At 38.9% G+C, this 15,848-nt stretch overlaps 1 protein-coding gene across 3 annotated transcripts in view; it reads right to left on the reverse strand.

The window, feature by feature from the left end:
• Positions 1-15,848, reverse strand: part of UQCC1 (ubiquinol-cytochrome c reductase complex assembly factor 1) — a gene marked incomplete at its 5' end in the record, with an annotated part of 91,107 nt that overhangs the window by 50,922 nt on the left and 24,337 nt on the right. For all 3 annotated transcript variants that reach the window (XM_079718570.1, XM_079718568.1, XM_079718569.1), the window contains 2 exons: positions 3,663-3,720; positions 9,977-10,049. In XM_079718570.1, the coding sequence (XP_079574696.1) occupies positions 3,663-3,720; positions 9,977-10,049 (131 nt within the window). The remainder of the gene's footprint in view (positions 1-3,662; positions 3,721-9,976; positions 10,050-15,848) is intronic.

The raw sequence follows: 15,848 nt of genomic DNA on the forward strand, positions 1-15,848 counted from the left end.
CCTCAATAAATTCACCATCCACAAGGAAGATTATACATACACAATAAAATATAAAAATGTTATGTGATGAGTGCTATAAGAGAGGTATCCAAAATATTAAAGGAACTCAGAAGAGGAACTAACTCTGCCTTCAGAGGGAAGGGAAGGCTTCAAAGCAGATATCTGAGTTGGATATTGAACAAAAAATAGGAGTTTGTCAGATGGAGAGGAAGGAGAAGGACTTTCTAGGGAGAAGAAAGCTTTGTGCAGAAGACCTGAAATTGCTATTACATAGTTTAATTTTTTCTTGCAGGGGAGGGAGTGATGGTGGTAGTGGTACCTAGAACGGCACCAGACGAGAGTGGTAAAGGTGGCATATTTGGTGGGATATGAATGCCATGCTAGGAAACATACTTTATCCTGAGAACAATGGAGAATATTAAGGAGAGAGAGTGTGTGTGTGTGTACTAATCCAATTTGTATTGAGAAGACTAATGGCACAGGAAGAGGGAAGCTGGAGGCCAAACACCAGTTTTCAGGTACCGTTACTTGTAACCCAGTGAAATCAATTTAGTGGGTGACATCTTGAATTTCTGTCTTAAATGAATTCAAATGGAGTAGAAAATATCAGAGATCATCTGACATTGTAAGGATAAGTTTTATAAATCTTTTGTGTCAGATACATGTGTGTGTTCTGGATTGCAAGGTAAAATGCACTTGTTACTATGGGTCATGGTCAAAAAAGTTTCAGATGGTGAAACTGGTGCCTGACCAGATGAAGGGAGTGAGGGAAAAGTCAAGGAGGCTTCCCAGGTTTCTGGTGTGGGTACCTGAATGGATCACAATGCCACTGTCCCAGACAGGGAACAAAGGAGGAGGCTGGCTTTTATCAAGTCCACATGGGAATGCTGGAAACCCCACACAGCAACCTCTCTCAGCATTTTTTCAGTAGCCATGGTGAATACTAATCTTGTTCAGCAAAGACAAAGGACACATAGTCACCGAAGCTGCAAGCTCACAAGAATACACAACTGATAAGGGCCTTCTAGGAACTGGAGGGGTCCCAGTCCTAAATCCCAATACACATAAAAACTTGGGAACCAGAGAAAGCAGACAGGATAAGGGAAACATCAACACCTCTTCTAGAGAACTAACAGGATATGAGAAATCCTGTCTCTATTCTGAGAGCCAACAAGGAGTCATCACCCTTAGGAACCTAAGCAAGCTTTCTGTAAAGTCCACTGCCAGGGTATTCTAGTTTTGTGGGGGTTTTTTTTTGTTTCACGGGGTGGGGGGATTCTATTTTTATGACTGCTTTCTAAGCCTCCCCACCTCTCCCTCACACTACCACCCACAGGAGGTATTTCAACCCTGCGCATCCCTAGCAAGTCCACTGAGCCCTGTAATACTGGATTTGGTGATCCCTCAGTTACACTCCTGGAGCTTCGGGCTAAGAAAACAGGACTTAGAAAAGCATAGCTTTTCTGCAGACTTGGGGTGGATCCCTTATTCCCTCTAAGAATCCTATCCCCTAGAAGAGAGTTTCCCCAATTCTTCTTGGAGGATCATAGCACAATTGGACACTAAAGTAACCTTCTGGTGACCCTTTCCACTACATTCCTCCACAAACCAGCCCTGAGTGCTTCAGACAACTTGGCTGCCCTCAAATACTCCATGTTCTTGTACATGTTCTATGTTTTGCTCCTAATAATTCCCTCAACTCAAATGCCCTCCTTTTCTCTGACAGAAATTCTACTCACCCTTCATGGTACATCTCAAATGTCACCTCTACCACAGAGCAACTCTTTATCCAATACATACTCCCTCATCCACCAAATTTGGATTTAGTCACACCTCCTTGTCCTTCCATAGTATCTGCTTATGCCTTGGGCACAGCACTGCTTTCATTGTCATCCATTACAGGCAATTGTACTGTGCCTGTTTTCCACTCGACTAAGTTTCTTGAAGGTGCACACCATGTCATATCCTACTCTCCAGTGCCCCCCAGTCCTTAACACAATAAGAGTTTGCTGATTCATCCCACCCGCAGATCATGAGAACCAAGGAGGAAGGATGGAGGGGACACCAAGCATAGACAGGCCTCCCTCCCCCTACTTAACTGGTGGTGGTACTCCCTACTCCTCTGAGAAATTAAACCAACCTCAGCAAGGAAGGCTCAGCAGGCACATTTGGAAATGGTGGCTAACTGGGAAGAACTACAAGTAGTTTCAAGGTTCTCCCAGCTGCTAGTAGTCAGGTATTGACCTTAGGATGTGGTCACAAGGATTATATTTTTTATTTTGCCATCCACTCCCTCTAACACTCTGATACCTCTGGCTATTGGGCAATAAAGAGTCTTTCATTCTGACTCTGAATATTATCTTTGAGCTCCTCTGGGAACAGCCTAGCCTCCTCTCAACCCTCCCACCTTTCCAGTCAGTAATTCCACAGGGCCACCTCTGCAGTCCTCTCCTCTTGAAAAAGTAGTTTTCCTCTCAGTACATCCAGCTGCCCTCCCTGAACCTTTTCCTAACCTTCACCATTCAGACAGAAGGTGGTTGGCCTTCTTAGCTGCCTGACTAAAAGACATGACACATTTCAAGGGTTCTGATAGTTGCAGCTTCCTCTGTGATCCTACAGGCGCTACTTATTCAGATTTATTATAGAACTTAGCCAGTCCAATTTATAACTGACTATTATATATGTCTTGTCTCCCTCACTAGACTGTGAGCTTCCTGACATAGCTTACTGACTGCCCAGGACACAGTGTACACTCAACAAACTACCGGCTTAGGAAAAAACAACATGAACTGCCACCTTAGGCCCCTTAGCCAATCTCACTGACTATATGAGTTCAGAAGAAATATTTCAGAGGTGATCAAAACCAAAAAGTCTTTATATAGTAGTCAGTCCTGTGATGCAAAGCTCAGCTGAAGGCAGTCTCAAACAAGGGTCCTTTTAACAGGGCAACCATTCCCCACGTTCCTCAGATACTCACTACGGTCAAAGTAGTAAACTTAGTTCTCCAGAATTTACTTTCCCAAGATCTGGCAGTTCAATAAATAGTCCCCAGCCCCCACTTCAACGTCTCTCCTATATCCTTCTGACCTTTAATACTGTGTAACATCAGATGAAAATTTGATTTTTTTGGCTACTTAATTTGCAGCTGAAGAAAAAATATACTGTTTAAGGTGTTAAATATTTTTACATGCAACAAACCTGGCATGAATCTAACCTGTATGCACATTTTAGAGGTACAGGCGTAAATGTCAGTGCTATAATTTGTTATAGGTTTCTGATGACCAGCAATGAAAATGACCACGGATGCTCACAATTCAAACCACTTTTACGTAAATGTGAACTTTCCTAAAACAGCGAAGGGAAAGAACTTTCCACCCAAGCTCATAGGGTCTCTTACAGATACTGATAGCATTGTTCACTGGGTTAGGTGTTCTCTGAGAAAATCCTACAAATATTAGTTTCTTTCTGGGATTATGCTTTGACCTTTAATTTAAAAATGTGCTATAAGACACCAGTTATTAAAATGAAAGGAACAGCTTTTAATGCCTGAACAACTGCGATTTCATATAAACAGCCCTGCTGAAGGCTATACCTTAACAAGTCAGCAGTGTTTTTAAAAAAAAAAAATACATTTGGTGACTTCACTTAAATTGCTCACTTACCAGACATGAAGTAGAGTTATAAGAAACCATGAATTGAATGTATCAGGCATCTGACACCCTAGAAAATAACAATAAAGTATAAATATGTGAAGGTTTAGAAGAGGAATATGGACTATATTTGAAGTATCAGTAGGAATTTGTTCAACTAAAATATATGGTAGTCACAGTGCTCTCTGATTATGCTATCATAGAGAAGGCCAATGGAACCACAAGGCAAGCCCATGGGTTGACAGAGCATTGAATGCAGTCAGACAAACAGGCTTCTAGTTACAGCCCCGTTACCACCTTGCTGTGTGGACTTGAGAAAGTCACTTCTCTTCTCTGAGCCTCAGTTTTCTCACTTTGTATAATGTGGCCTGGACGATCTTTATAATTCCTTCCAACTCTGATTCAATGTTATTTTCCCCTCCTGGTCTCCAGTTCTTCCGGAAAGCTAGGCAGACACCACCTTACCTACCCCACTTAACTAGAGGCTTTTTTTCACTTGAGCTCTGCTGAGAAATGTAAGTTCTTCTTGTCCATCTCCCTTTCCTGTTTTCTTTCTCTAAGGTGACCCAATGGGTATGCCAAATGATTCAACCAAAATAAATGATCAGAAGAAAGGAGCAGGACTCCAGGGAGCTACAGTTGAATAAGAAAGCAGATAATATCTAACGAAAGGTCGTTCATCACCCCCAGGAATGACAAACCTGGTAGAGCTTCTCCTTGGTTTAAGAAACCAAAAATCAGCTCAGGGCTTAGACATCCAAGCCTCTCAATTCTCAGATCTCTAAGAAATGCCTCTGGCTGGATGAGGGGCCCCCACAGAACATGCCCTCCTTATTACATGCAGGGAGAAAAGCTGGAGCAAGAGGATAAAGAAAAAAGAGAGGGCTTCCCTGGTGGTGCAGTGGTTAGGAATCCGCCTGCCAATGCAGGGGACATGGGTTTGAGCCCTGGTCCGGGAAGATCCCACATACCACGGAGCAACTAAGCCCGTGCACCACAACTACTGAGCCTGCACTTTAGAGCCCGCGAGCCACAACTACTAAGCCCACGTGCCGCAACTACTGAAGCCTGCGAGCCTAGAGCCCGTGCTCCACAACAAGAGAAGCCACCGCAATGAGAAGCCCACGCACCACAATGAAGAGTAGCCCCCGCTCGCCGCAACTAGAGATAGCCCACGTGCAGCAATGAAAACCCAATGCAGCCAAAAATAAATAAATAAAACAAATAAATTTATATAAATAAATAAATAAAAAAGAGAATCAGTGGGAAACTTGGGCCCTTAGAGTAGAATCTGTCCTTTGGAGTAATGACTCAGGAAGGAAGTAGTATCTTCTGCCTTTCAGCAAACGAAGTATACAATGTACTAAATGATAATAAATAGGGGACACTAAGATAGAAAACAGAGAGGACCCCTGTGAGGTACACTAACAACGCCAATAATAATAAAGAGCTGTAATTCATTGTATGCTTACTATGTTTCAGAAATAATAGGTATCTTACAAGCATTAGCTCAATGACTCCTCCTAACATTCCTAAGAGGTGGGTATTGATATTATCCGCATTTGACAGGTGAGAAAACTGACTTAGAGAGATCATGACAATTGCCCAAGGTAACACAGCTATGAAATGAGACATCTGGGATCAAATTCAGATCTTCTTGATTCCATACACTGTTGGCTTAATCGCTAACTGCCTCTCTAATACTAGTATCAGAAACTAACATTCACTAAGGGTCCATACTTCCTGTCAGGTCCACCGTTAGTCATGTCAATACATTATCTCACTTAATCCTCACTTTAACCCTGAAGGAAGGCTTTATAAACCTCATTCTAGAGATAAGGAAACCGGGATCGAAAAGGCTAAGCAACTTGCAGGCAGCCACAATATTAACAAGCTAGTGGCTGGGCTGGGATTTCAGTCCAGGTCTGTCACAAACTGACACCAAAATACTCTGGTGAGCTTACTGGGAGGTGCCCAGCAGCTGTCAAGTGGACTTCCTCTTGGAGCCCAGCAGGAGGGAGGTGAAGGCTGGCCTGGCTAGCCATTCAGCTATTAAGACACATGCCATCTGAGAGTGGGCCAACCACCCTCCACCTAGAACAAGAATAGCCATGAGAAACTCTCAAGCCTGGATCTAAAGTTGGGTCTTTTTTGGATGCTAGAACAAAACATTAAAAAGAAAAGTTTTCTTGGAAGTCTGTCTTTCAATCTGGAAAATGAAATTTGGCTGCTTCTAAAGGACAATCTGTTCAGTTGCTACCTCTACATCAAAGCTTCTCAGCAGCCTCCAGGAGCCTTTCCAATTTTCTCAAAGAGGGAATCAGTTCTTCGGCTGGAAAGCACAGACAGACAGACAGGCCAGCAACTGGACTTGGGTCACAATTTTCCCTCTGGGGGTCAGCTCAGGGCTGAGGATGGGAAAAGAGCTGGCATATGATTGACTCCCTGTACCCACTGGGGTCAGAACAGAAACCCACGGGGTAAAGCCCTAAAAAACAAGACCGCTGAAAGTTTGACTGTGAGCAACTCAACAACACAGCAGACTCTAGCTTCATGAAATGTCTTTAAACACTTCAAAGTTAAAACCTGCTATAGGGTCTTGCCATGATCACACTCTTGCTCCAGTACACACTCAGTGCACTATTTTCTGAGGCTAGGTACTTTCCTCCTCAACATCAAGTTGGATAAAATTAAATAATTCATTACTATTATGGGGCAGCAGTATTAACATAGTTGTTTGTTTAACGCAGACACCAGGGTCAGATATCCTGATTCAAAACCTTAACTCTACCTCTTACTTGGATTATGACTCTGGGTAAAGTTACTTTACCTCTCAATGCCTCAGTTTTCTTCTCTGTAAAAATGGGAAAACAAGAGAACCTACCTTACAGGATTCTTGTGAGGATTAAACAAGATAAGGCCTGTAGGACGTTTAACAAAGTAGTTAGTATTTAATAGGTACTCAATAAATATTCGCTATTGTTTTTTAGTGAACTGTTTAAACACTAGGGTTTAAATTATCGTTTAAAAAACTCACTATTTAAGACTGTATCAATAAAATGATGAACCTCAATCTTTTTTTTTCTTCAAGTTTTAAAAAATATTTATCATACACTTACACAAAATTGATATATTTGATAGCTGAGTATTAGTAGCAGAAAGAGGTAAAGGTAGAACCTCAATTTTATTAACTCAAAATTTATTCACTAAGGAGCCTCCTCTCCAAGGTATGAACTCTTTTAAGGGCTAAAAACAAAGCAGTCTGCAGACAACAGTGTGGTATTAAACACAAGCTTATTGACTGGCTGGACGCCTCTGCCCCTAAGTGCTCTTTATAACAGAAATGATCTCCAAAAGACCAGTTAGCAAACACTGCCTGCTCACAGAGGGTACACTCATTTATGCCACAATGACATCATCAGAACATCTTGGAAACAAGAGTTGGCTCTTAAGGTATCTCACCAGTCAGAATCCCCAATATCTAGGTCTCTGGATCAAGACGTCTGAACAGTTTGGCTCTGAGATGACAGAGTATCTATAACTTTGGCATTTTGTGAGGGCCTGTCCAAGAGGCTGATAGGCATATTGTTTACTGAGTAAAGAACTCAATCTTCATGAACTATAACTGGTCTCACTTTTGTTGGAAGAGTGAGAATGACACTGACCAGCTACCTGGGACTCTCTATCCTTTTAAAAAGCTACTGAATTCTCAGGACTCTAAAAGTCAAGCCCTAAAATACCAAAAATCCAAGGGAGCAATAGCCACTTTAAAGATGTAATCTTAGAAAGCAATATATCTATACACATTCTCTTCTTTTACCCCAAACCTGTCTGACCTACTCTTTAGAATCCAAGATGCAAGAAAGTCAGTCTCATTATTTTATAGATATTCTTTATCTGCCTCTAAATGGTACTTTTCAGATTTGCTCCCTTTTTTATTCACTGGCCACAGTTTGGAACCACTTTGGCTTGATTCTGAAATTTAATCTAACCACAAATGACAAAGATGGACCACAATGGAGCATAATACAAAGGAACATGATATAGGTCTAAAAGGTAATTCTCAAAGTGAGTCTTAGAAAACCTGAACTAAGAGTGGTGTCACTGAAAAATGTGACATCAGATAACTACTTCAAAGGGCAAGGCTAGGACAAAGTTCACTGAGATATAAACACTCTAACATACATAAACATCAGTTCACAATACTAACAGAACATCTCACAGAGGTAGGTCTCATTTAAAAACTATAAAATAGGGCTTCCCTGGCGGCACAGTGGTTAAGAATCTGCCTGCCAATGCAGGGGACACAGGTTCGAGCCCTGGTCCGGGAAGATCCCACATGCCACGGAGCAACTAAGCCCGTGTGCCACAACTACTGAGCCTGCGCTCCAGAGCTCGCGTGCCACAACTACTGAGCCTGCATGCCACAACTGCTGAAGCCCGCGCGCCTAGAGCCCGTGCTCCACAACAAGAGAAGCCACCACAATGAGAAGCCTGCGCGCCGCAACGAAGAGTAGCCCCCACTCGCCGCAGCTACAGAAAGCCCGTGCACAGCAACGAAGACCCAACGCAGCCCAAAATAAAAATAAATAATAAGTAAAATTTTAAAAAAGTAAAAAGTAAAAAAAAACCTGTAAAATACAAAAAATTATAAAACACAAAAATATTAAAATGGATTACAATTTCTATTTTGCAGTTATTTTCATTCACAGGCAATATGTTATGGTAGAAAAATTCCTGGATTTTAAGCCAGATGACACAGGATCAAGGCTTGACTAAGCAACCTTGGGCAAATCACTTAGCCTTTTTATGTTTCAATTGTTTCTGAAAACAAAAGAAAAATTAAAATAAGAATACAAGCCCTTCCGGTCTCACAACGTTTTGTAATTCCTAAATGAGACAAAAGTGAAAGCATACCATGTAAGTGTGAATTATTAAAATATAATAGTTAATAATTTTAATAAACTTTTATTTTTATAAGTAGTTTATAACAGATTATAAACTGAAGCATGAATATGTTACATAAATATGTAATAAGTCTCATTTTTCAAGAATCTTCAATAATCAGGATTAGCTAAACAAAGATAGTTAGTAAACATCCTTTCAAAATAATTATGGTAAGTTTATGAGTTATTTAATATTAAATAGATGTGTAGGATGAGGTTTTAAAAAGATCTGATGAAAAATACTTGAGCACATGGATTCAAGAAACCACTTAAGAAAAATCCAGCTTCTAATATTAATAGTCTCTTCATCAGGTAGAGAAAGAATATTTCTCCTTTCAGACTAATTTCTCCTAAAGTAAGAAATTGTTAGAGATTAAAAAAGGAGGAAAGTTTTCTTTCCTGACTATGAGTAAATAAGAAATGGAAGGTGGATACTAAATTAGGATTACAACTCAGCATGGTATTTTAAGTTTCCAATGAAATATTGTACCAATCTGCTGAAATAGTAAAATCGACAAAACTTGCATTTAATTAAAAAAAAACAAAAGTTATTAAATAATCAAAACTTCATCTCTTTCTTCATTGCTATTAACATAATTATATATAATTATTGGCTGTCCATGAAAAATATCAAGTATATTTAGTTAAGTGTTTGTTGCTTTGAGGATAATGACTATTACCACAGATGTGCACAGAACACATTTCCTTCCAAAATCTGTGGAACTGGAAACAGCTTAAACTTTCCCAATGACTTTATAAGTATCTGCTTTAAATGACTTGTTTATAACTACATCAGTTTACATTAACAAAACGAATACTGTATTGATATAATCAACTGCTAGTGATGATGATCTAAACCAGTAAAACCCTTTTGGAAAGAATTTATCAATGGGATAAAAATAAAATTATATGTGCCTTTTGACTCAACAGTCCTTCTACAGAAAGAAGAAAAATCATGAGGCATATTCCAGGGTTAACTAAAACAATTATAAACTAGAAATAAAAGAGGAATGATTGGGCAGAAGTTCATGTCAAAAATACTGAGTAAAACATCCAGAACATAAAACAGGATGTGTTTACTCTGAGTACTCTTATGTAAAAAGATGGATGTATGGACAAGAGGGAATGATGATGTCAAAGTACTGGACAAATTTTTAGGTCTTTTTTCAAACTTGTTAAAATGTCTTATTTATAGGGTTCTTTTGGCCTTTGTTTATTCTATTAAAAGAGAAAAATAAGCAGCTTTTATTATACATTTTGTTCAGGAAAAACTGTCTTACTAGTAACTTAAAAAAAAAAAACCGATCCTACCAAGACACAATCATAAAAATGAAAAGTAGATTCATTTCCTTTTCACAACTATCAAAAATAGTAACTTACTTTGAAAGAATTCCTCGAAGTCAGTTTTCTCCACGCAGCTAGTATACATGCGCAGGGCCGCAATCTTAATCTTCTAGACAAAGAAAATAAAACCAAACTCAAGACATGACCAAGTGAATGTTCTAGTGCCATTAGATGTAGGTCACAGAATCTTGTATTTTTTTCAACTAGAAGGATGGGTCCAAACCTGTCTCTAACCATTCACAGACCTCACACAATTTTACGATTTTGGCATCAAAATGTCAAAAAGGTTTTTCCAATATTTAGACAAACTCTCTCCTTTAATTCAAACCCATTTTACCACGTTTCAGCCTCTAAACCACCATTCAGAACCATCCACGTTAATTCTTTATAATCTGAAACCCTTTATATTAAAAAAATTACCCATTCTCCTGACCAAAATCAAACAAACAAAACCCTCCATCCTTTGATCTTTCCTCAGAAGCCCTATTAACTATTCTGTAAGTCTTTTTTTTCCCTGAAGGGAGGGGGTCATTTTTTTTTATGTTTTCCCTAGTTTTATAGTTTGCTGATTAACAGAATACTATGTTTATAAATAAGAGTTTCTAATGAATGTAAAATATAGTAAAAGGATCAACATTTTACTATTCCCCAAAGCACTAAGAATTCTCTTAGAATCTTGATCTGGGTGGTGATTTTAATTTATTCACTTAGCTGTATACTTAAGATTTGTATATTTTACTGTATGTACATTATGCCTTCACAAAAACCTAAAAATGAAAAATAAATTCTTGTAAGGGTTGAACTGTAGGTCTGAAGACCAACTCAGTGCTAAAAGAAGAAGAATTTCTAAGGGCTTTCAAAATATTTCCTTAAGGATACAATTAAATTAGTCCATCAACAAAAGGCTCGTAGAAGCTTATTTTTCCTTAAAATGAGAGAGAAAATTACTCAAATATACACAGACTAACTAAAAAATATGTATATGCTGGTCTTCCCTGGTGGCGCAATGGTTGAGAGTCCGCCTGCTGATGCAGGGGACACGGGTTCGTGCCCTTGTCCGGGAGGATCCCGCGTGCCGCGGAGCAGCTGGGCCCGTGAGCCATGGCCGCTGAGCCTGCGCGTCCGGAGCCTGTGTTCCGCAACGGGAGAGGCCACAACAATGAGAGGCCCGCGTACCGCAAAAAAAAAAAAAAAAAAAAAAAAAAAGTATATGCAAAGAGAATTGCATAGCAACTGAAGAAAAACCAATCTAGAATTTTAGCAAAGCTGTTTTGTTGGGCTTCCCTGGTGGCGCAGTGGTTGAGAGTCCGCCTGCCGATGCAGGGAACACGGGTTCGTGCCCCGGTCCGGGAAGATCCCACATGCCGCGGAGCGGCTGGGCCCATGAGCCATGGCCGCTGAGCCTGCGCGTCCGGAGCCTGTGCTCCGCAACGGCAGAGGCCACAGCGGTGAGAGTCCTGCGTACCGCAAAAAAAAAAAAAAAGCTGTCTTGTTATTAAGGTTCAAAGTCACCAAGGATATACTATATCCAATACTATATAATATTCATATTTCAGTTTCTGATGGGCAGAAATACCTATAATAAATTAAAGTATTATGTCTTTGATTGCAATTAAGATTTTTTCATTTGCTAATGTTAAGTTTTCAATGATTTTAGTCTAAAGTTCATATGGGGGAAAACAGAACAGAACATATAACAAATGGAAATCAGATATACTTATATGGGCAGTAAATCAGCATTGGAAGTCCACATTTAAACAAATGGTGAGACACTAAAAAAGAAAGAGCAAATTAAACCTAAAAGCAAGCAGAAAGAATTATATATAAAGATAAGAGCAGAAATCAATGAAACTGAAGACAGAAAAATAACACAGAAAATCAAAAGAGGCCAAAGCTGGTTCTCTGAAAATATCAATAAAATTGACAAAAATTTAGTAGAACTGATCTAGGGGGGGAAAGAAGGAAAAACAGAGAAGATACAAATTACCAACATCAGGAATCAGAGAGGAGAGGAACATCACTACATATCCTAAAGATATTAATAGGATAATAAGGGAATATTTTGAACAACTTTAGGCCAATAAATGTGACTACTCAGATGAAATGAACAAATTCATTGAAAAATACAAACTACCAAAGCTCACTAGAATAAATAAATAACATGAATAGTCTTATCTCTATTTTAAAAATTGGATTGTGGCTAAAAACCTTCCCCAAAGAAAACTCCAGGCTTGATGGCATCACTAGAGAAATCTATTGAATATCTAAAGAAATGATACCAAATCTACACAAACTCTTCCAGAAAAAAAGAGGAAAGAACACTTTCCAGCTCATTCTATGAGCCAACATTACCCTGGTGTCAAAACCAGTCATCAGAAGAAAACAAAACTACAAAACCATAGCCTTCATAAGCATAGATCCAAAACTCCTTAACAAAATACTAACATCAATATTTTAAAAGGAGATCATATCATGATCAGCTGGGATTTATCCCAGAAATGCCAAGTTGATTCAACATTCACAAATCAATAAGTGCAATTCACCATATCAGCAGTCTAAAAAAGAAGCATGTTTAACTTTTTAACACCTGAGGTTCTGGGAAGTATTTGACATAGAACACATTTTGGGAAGCACTGGTTTGTACCATCACCAAACTAATGATATCCTAATGATATCGTTATCCTAATGCTTTGGCCTTGACAGGCCTATTCCTATCCTTGAAACAGAGAGTTTAGGACATCTATAAACTTTTGTTTCAGTCAACAAATAAGTTATTGAGCACCGAACTCATTGCCTAAAACTGATTTGGACACTAGGAATACAGCAGTAAACAAAGCAGTTAAAAACTCTTTTCATGGAACTTAAGGCTTAGTTCAACTATCAATACATTTATAATTTTAAGTAAAATTCCTAATGGCCTATGTCTTGATTTTTTTTTTAACTTGGCAGTTTCCTTCTGATTCTCATATATAGTCTTCTGGTTCATAATTAATCACTCTGCCTAAGGAAAGGCACACTTGGCTCCAAGGCCCAAATCGTTCCATGAGAAAGAGGTTTTTCCCCACAACATGTTCATGAAGCAAGCATTCATTACAAATAATGAAGACCTCACCAGATTGGCCAGTGTATTTATACAGTGCTCATATTGCAGCAATCAGGAGCATTTTATAGTTCCTCACTTTTCCTGCAGTGAGGCCAAACCTTTATACTTGGGTGAGCCATTTTCCTGGACAAATCTCTAAAGCAAGTCCCTTAAGACCATCACACAGGGACTGGAAATAACAACTCGGGGAAAGAGCCTCTTCAAGATTCATGCACTAATATAAGTTAAAGAAGTAGGTGGACTAAATTTCCATCCAGTCAATACAAATTGTTCTGGTCCTCAGATGACTTCATTCTAACTTTGGAAGACTTCATCAGTCTACTTGACTAAAACACAAGCACCTAAGACAGGTTTAGGAAATGAGAATCAGCTCTCCCACTAACTGATGCATTTTGTACCAACCTACAAGATAAAAAACGAATCTAGTAAAAGGCCTACACTAAAACAACTGTGTGAGAGTTGGAAGGGGCTTTGAAGTCATTTGAACTTTCTATTCTGTACTGGAATTCCTTCTACAGCATTCTTGATTCACGGTCAACTATCCGGGCCCCTGTTCAAACAAGTCCAATGACCTTGTGAGGCTACCTATCCCACTGGAGGACAATTCTTGCTAAAGTTTTGTTATACTGAACATAAATCTGCTTCATGTAACATCCAGTAAACATTATCTGCGCACTGGAATACCTCAGATTAAGTCTCCATTTTTCTTTTAACATTTGCCCCTCAAACACCTGAGAAGAACCATTATGTCTTCTCTTTTCCAGGCAAAGTATCCCTATTTCCTTCAACCACTCTGCATTCAACAGTTTCTGAAGCCTTCACAAGGCTCACTGCCCACTTCTGAATGCATTCCAGTTTGTCAGTGTCCTTCAGAACAGGAATAACTTTTTGGCTTAATGCTAATCTGAAAACTGCCTATTCAATGACATGTGGCTCAATCTGTTAAATGTTACCCTTATCTTATCTGATATTGCTCCATAAAGATAATGAAAAAGAATGGTTATTTCAGGATAATCAAAGAGGTAAGGGAAAGCCACATTTAAATTCCTAAATATGGATCTAGAAGAAAAATGGAACTATGCATGAAAACATTACATAAAAAGATGGAGGAAAGCTGGCTGATACTGCTGATGCAGAGACAAGCAGACATTTCACTCCCTAATGAAAGACGTGAGAAAACACAAAATTCAAAGATTCTTGCCAGTGCAACCCAATACACGTGTCTGCCATAGATTTCTGAGTCAACATTTGCTGAAAAGGGCTCTCAATCTTTCAATACGGAAAATTATACCTACATCTTCCCACCCAAAATATACTAGAATGTCATACTTTGATGTTTTGATGTTACAAATTTAAAAAATGAAGGTTACAGGAAGTAGACACTGCCACATCACAAAAGAGTTTTTAAATGCAAATATTAGGGACTTAGTTGAGGTCACAAGGGAACCAAGAAAAATCAGAGACTAACTTAAACAGTGAAGAAATTTTCCTAATGATTTAGTAATCCTCCAAATGGTAGCCAACTTTCCCCCTGGAATCATAAAAATACGGACGAGACAAAGCATATGGAAGCAACCGAGTGGAACTCAACCATCAAGAAATGAATAAAACAGTAAATTTTTTCTCTTTCCTTTCTTTCTTTCTGCTCTCATTTCCCTTTTAATTTCTTACTTTCAAACAAAACACATATTTTAAGTTTTTCAATCCAAATATATTATCGCAAATATTTTTTTCATACAGGAAAAGATCCTGGTTAATAATATTACCAAATATACCAGTGATTATCATTTGTCAAAGAATTATGATGTAAAAAAAGATAACTTTAATGAGCATAACTAATATTTCATTAATGATTAAGAAGACACTTCATAACCTTGGGGTCTCAAGGACATCATTATAACCTAGTTATGTGTGTATTATCTTCTATACTTTTCAAAGCCCCTTACAAACAAAATGCTTGTGGAATCACCGTTCAATTTATGTAAAACGGAGATTATAGAGAGAAGCCTATATTTGCTACAGTGAGAAATGTTAGGAAGAGAGCCAGATATTATAAAAAGAAACTAAAAGTAAAGTCCACAATAAAACTGAAATTCTAATTTTACTCCAACTTGTTAAAATGGTGTAACTGGAATAATTTAGTCATTTTGGGCAAAGTTATGATGTTTTCTAGAAAAGTCTTCCCTACTGCTTTGTGTTGGTTTGCTTTAATATATAACTTATGGCTGATTAGGCTTATCCAACATTCTAGCAACCTTGAAAAGTATTAAAAGGTACTTTTGCCATAACTGTAGAGAGAAACTGTAGTACTACGAGATAACTGGGCTGAGAAAAACCCAATGACTTGTGTTTTATTATTTTAATTGGTTAGAGGCATTGCTATAAAAGTCCAGGGGCAGTAGCACCTCATGTAGAGAGGACATTCATTCATTTATAGCAAGTACCATAAAACAGATAACATGGGCTTCCCTGGTGGCGCAGTGGTTGAGAGTCCGCCTGCCGATGCAGGGGGACACGGGTTCGTGCCCTGGTCCAGGAAGATCCCACGTGCCGTGGAGCGGCTGGGCCCGTGAGCCATGGCCGCTGAGCCTGCGCGTCCGGAGCCTGTGCTCCACAACGGGAGAGGCCACAACAGTGAGAGGCCCGCGTACCACACACACACAAAAAAAACCCAGATAACATGCTAGGCTAAAACCTGATTAGGAATGACACAGTTAGCAAACAGCCCTCATAATATGAATTACAATAAATCATAGAATTGATTAATTTAAAAAATGCTTATTAGTAAAATTTTAAAGGAAGTCA

The sequence above is a fragment of the Hyperoodon ampullatus genome (assembly GCF_949752795.1).
Source record: "Hyperoodon ampullatus genome assembly, chromosome: 14".
Taxonomy (NCBI): domain Eukaryota; kingdom Metazoa; phylum Chordata; class Mammalia; order Artiodactyla; family Ziphiidae; genus Hyperoodon; species Hyperoodon ampullatus.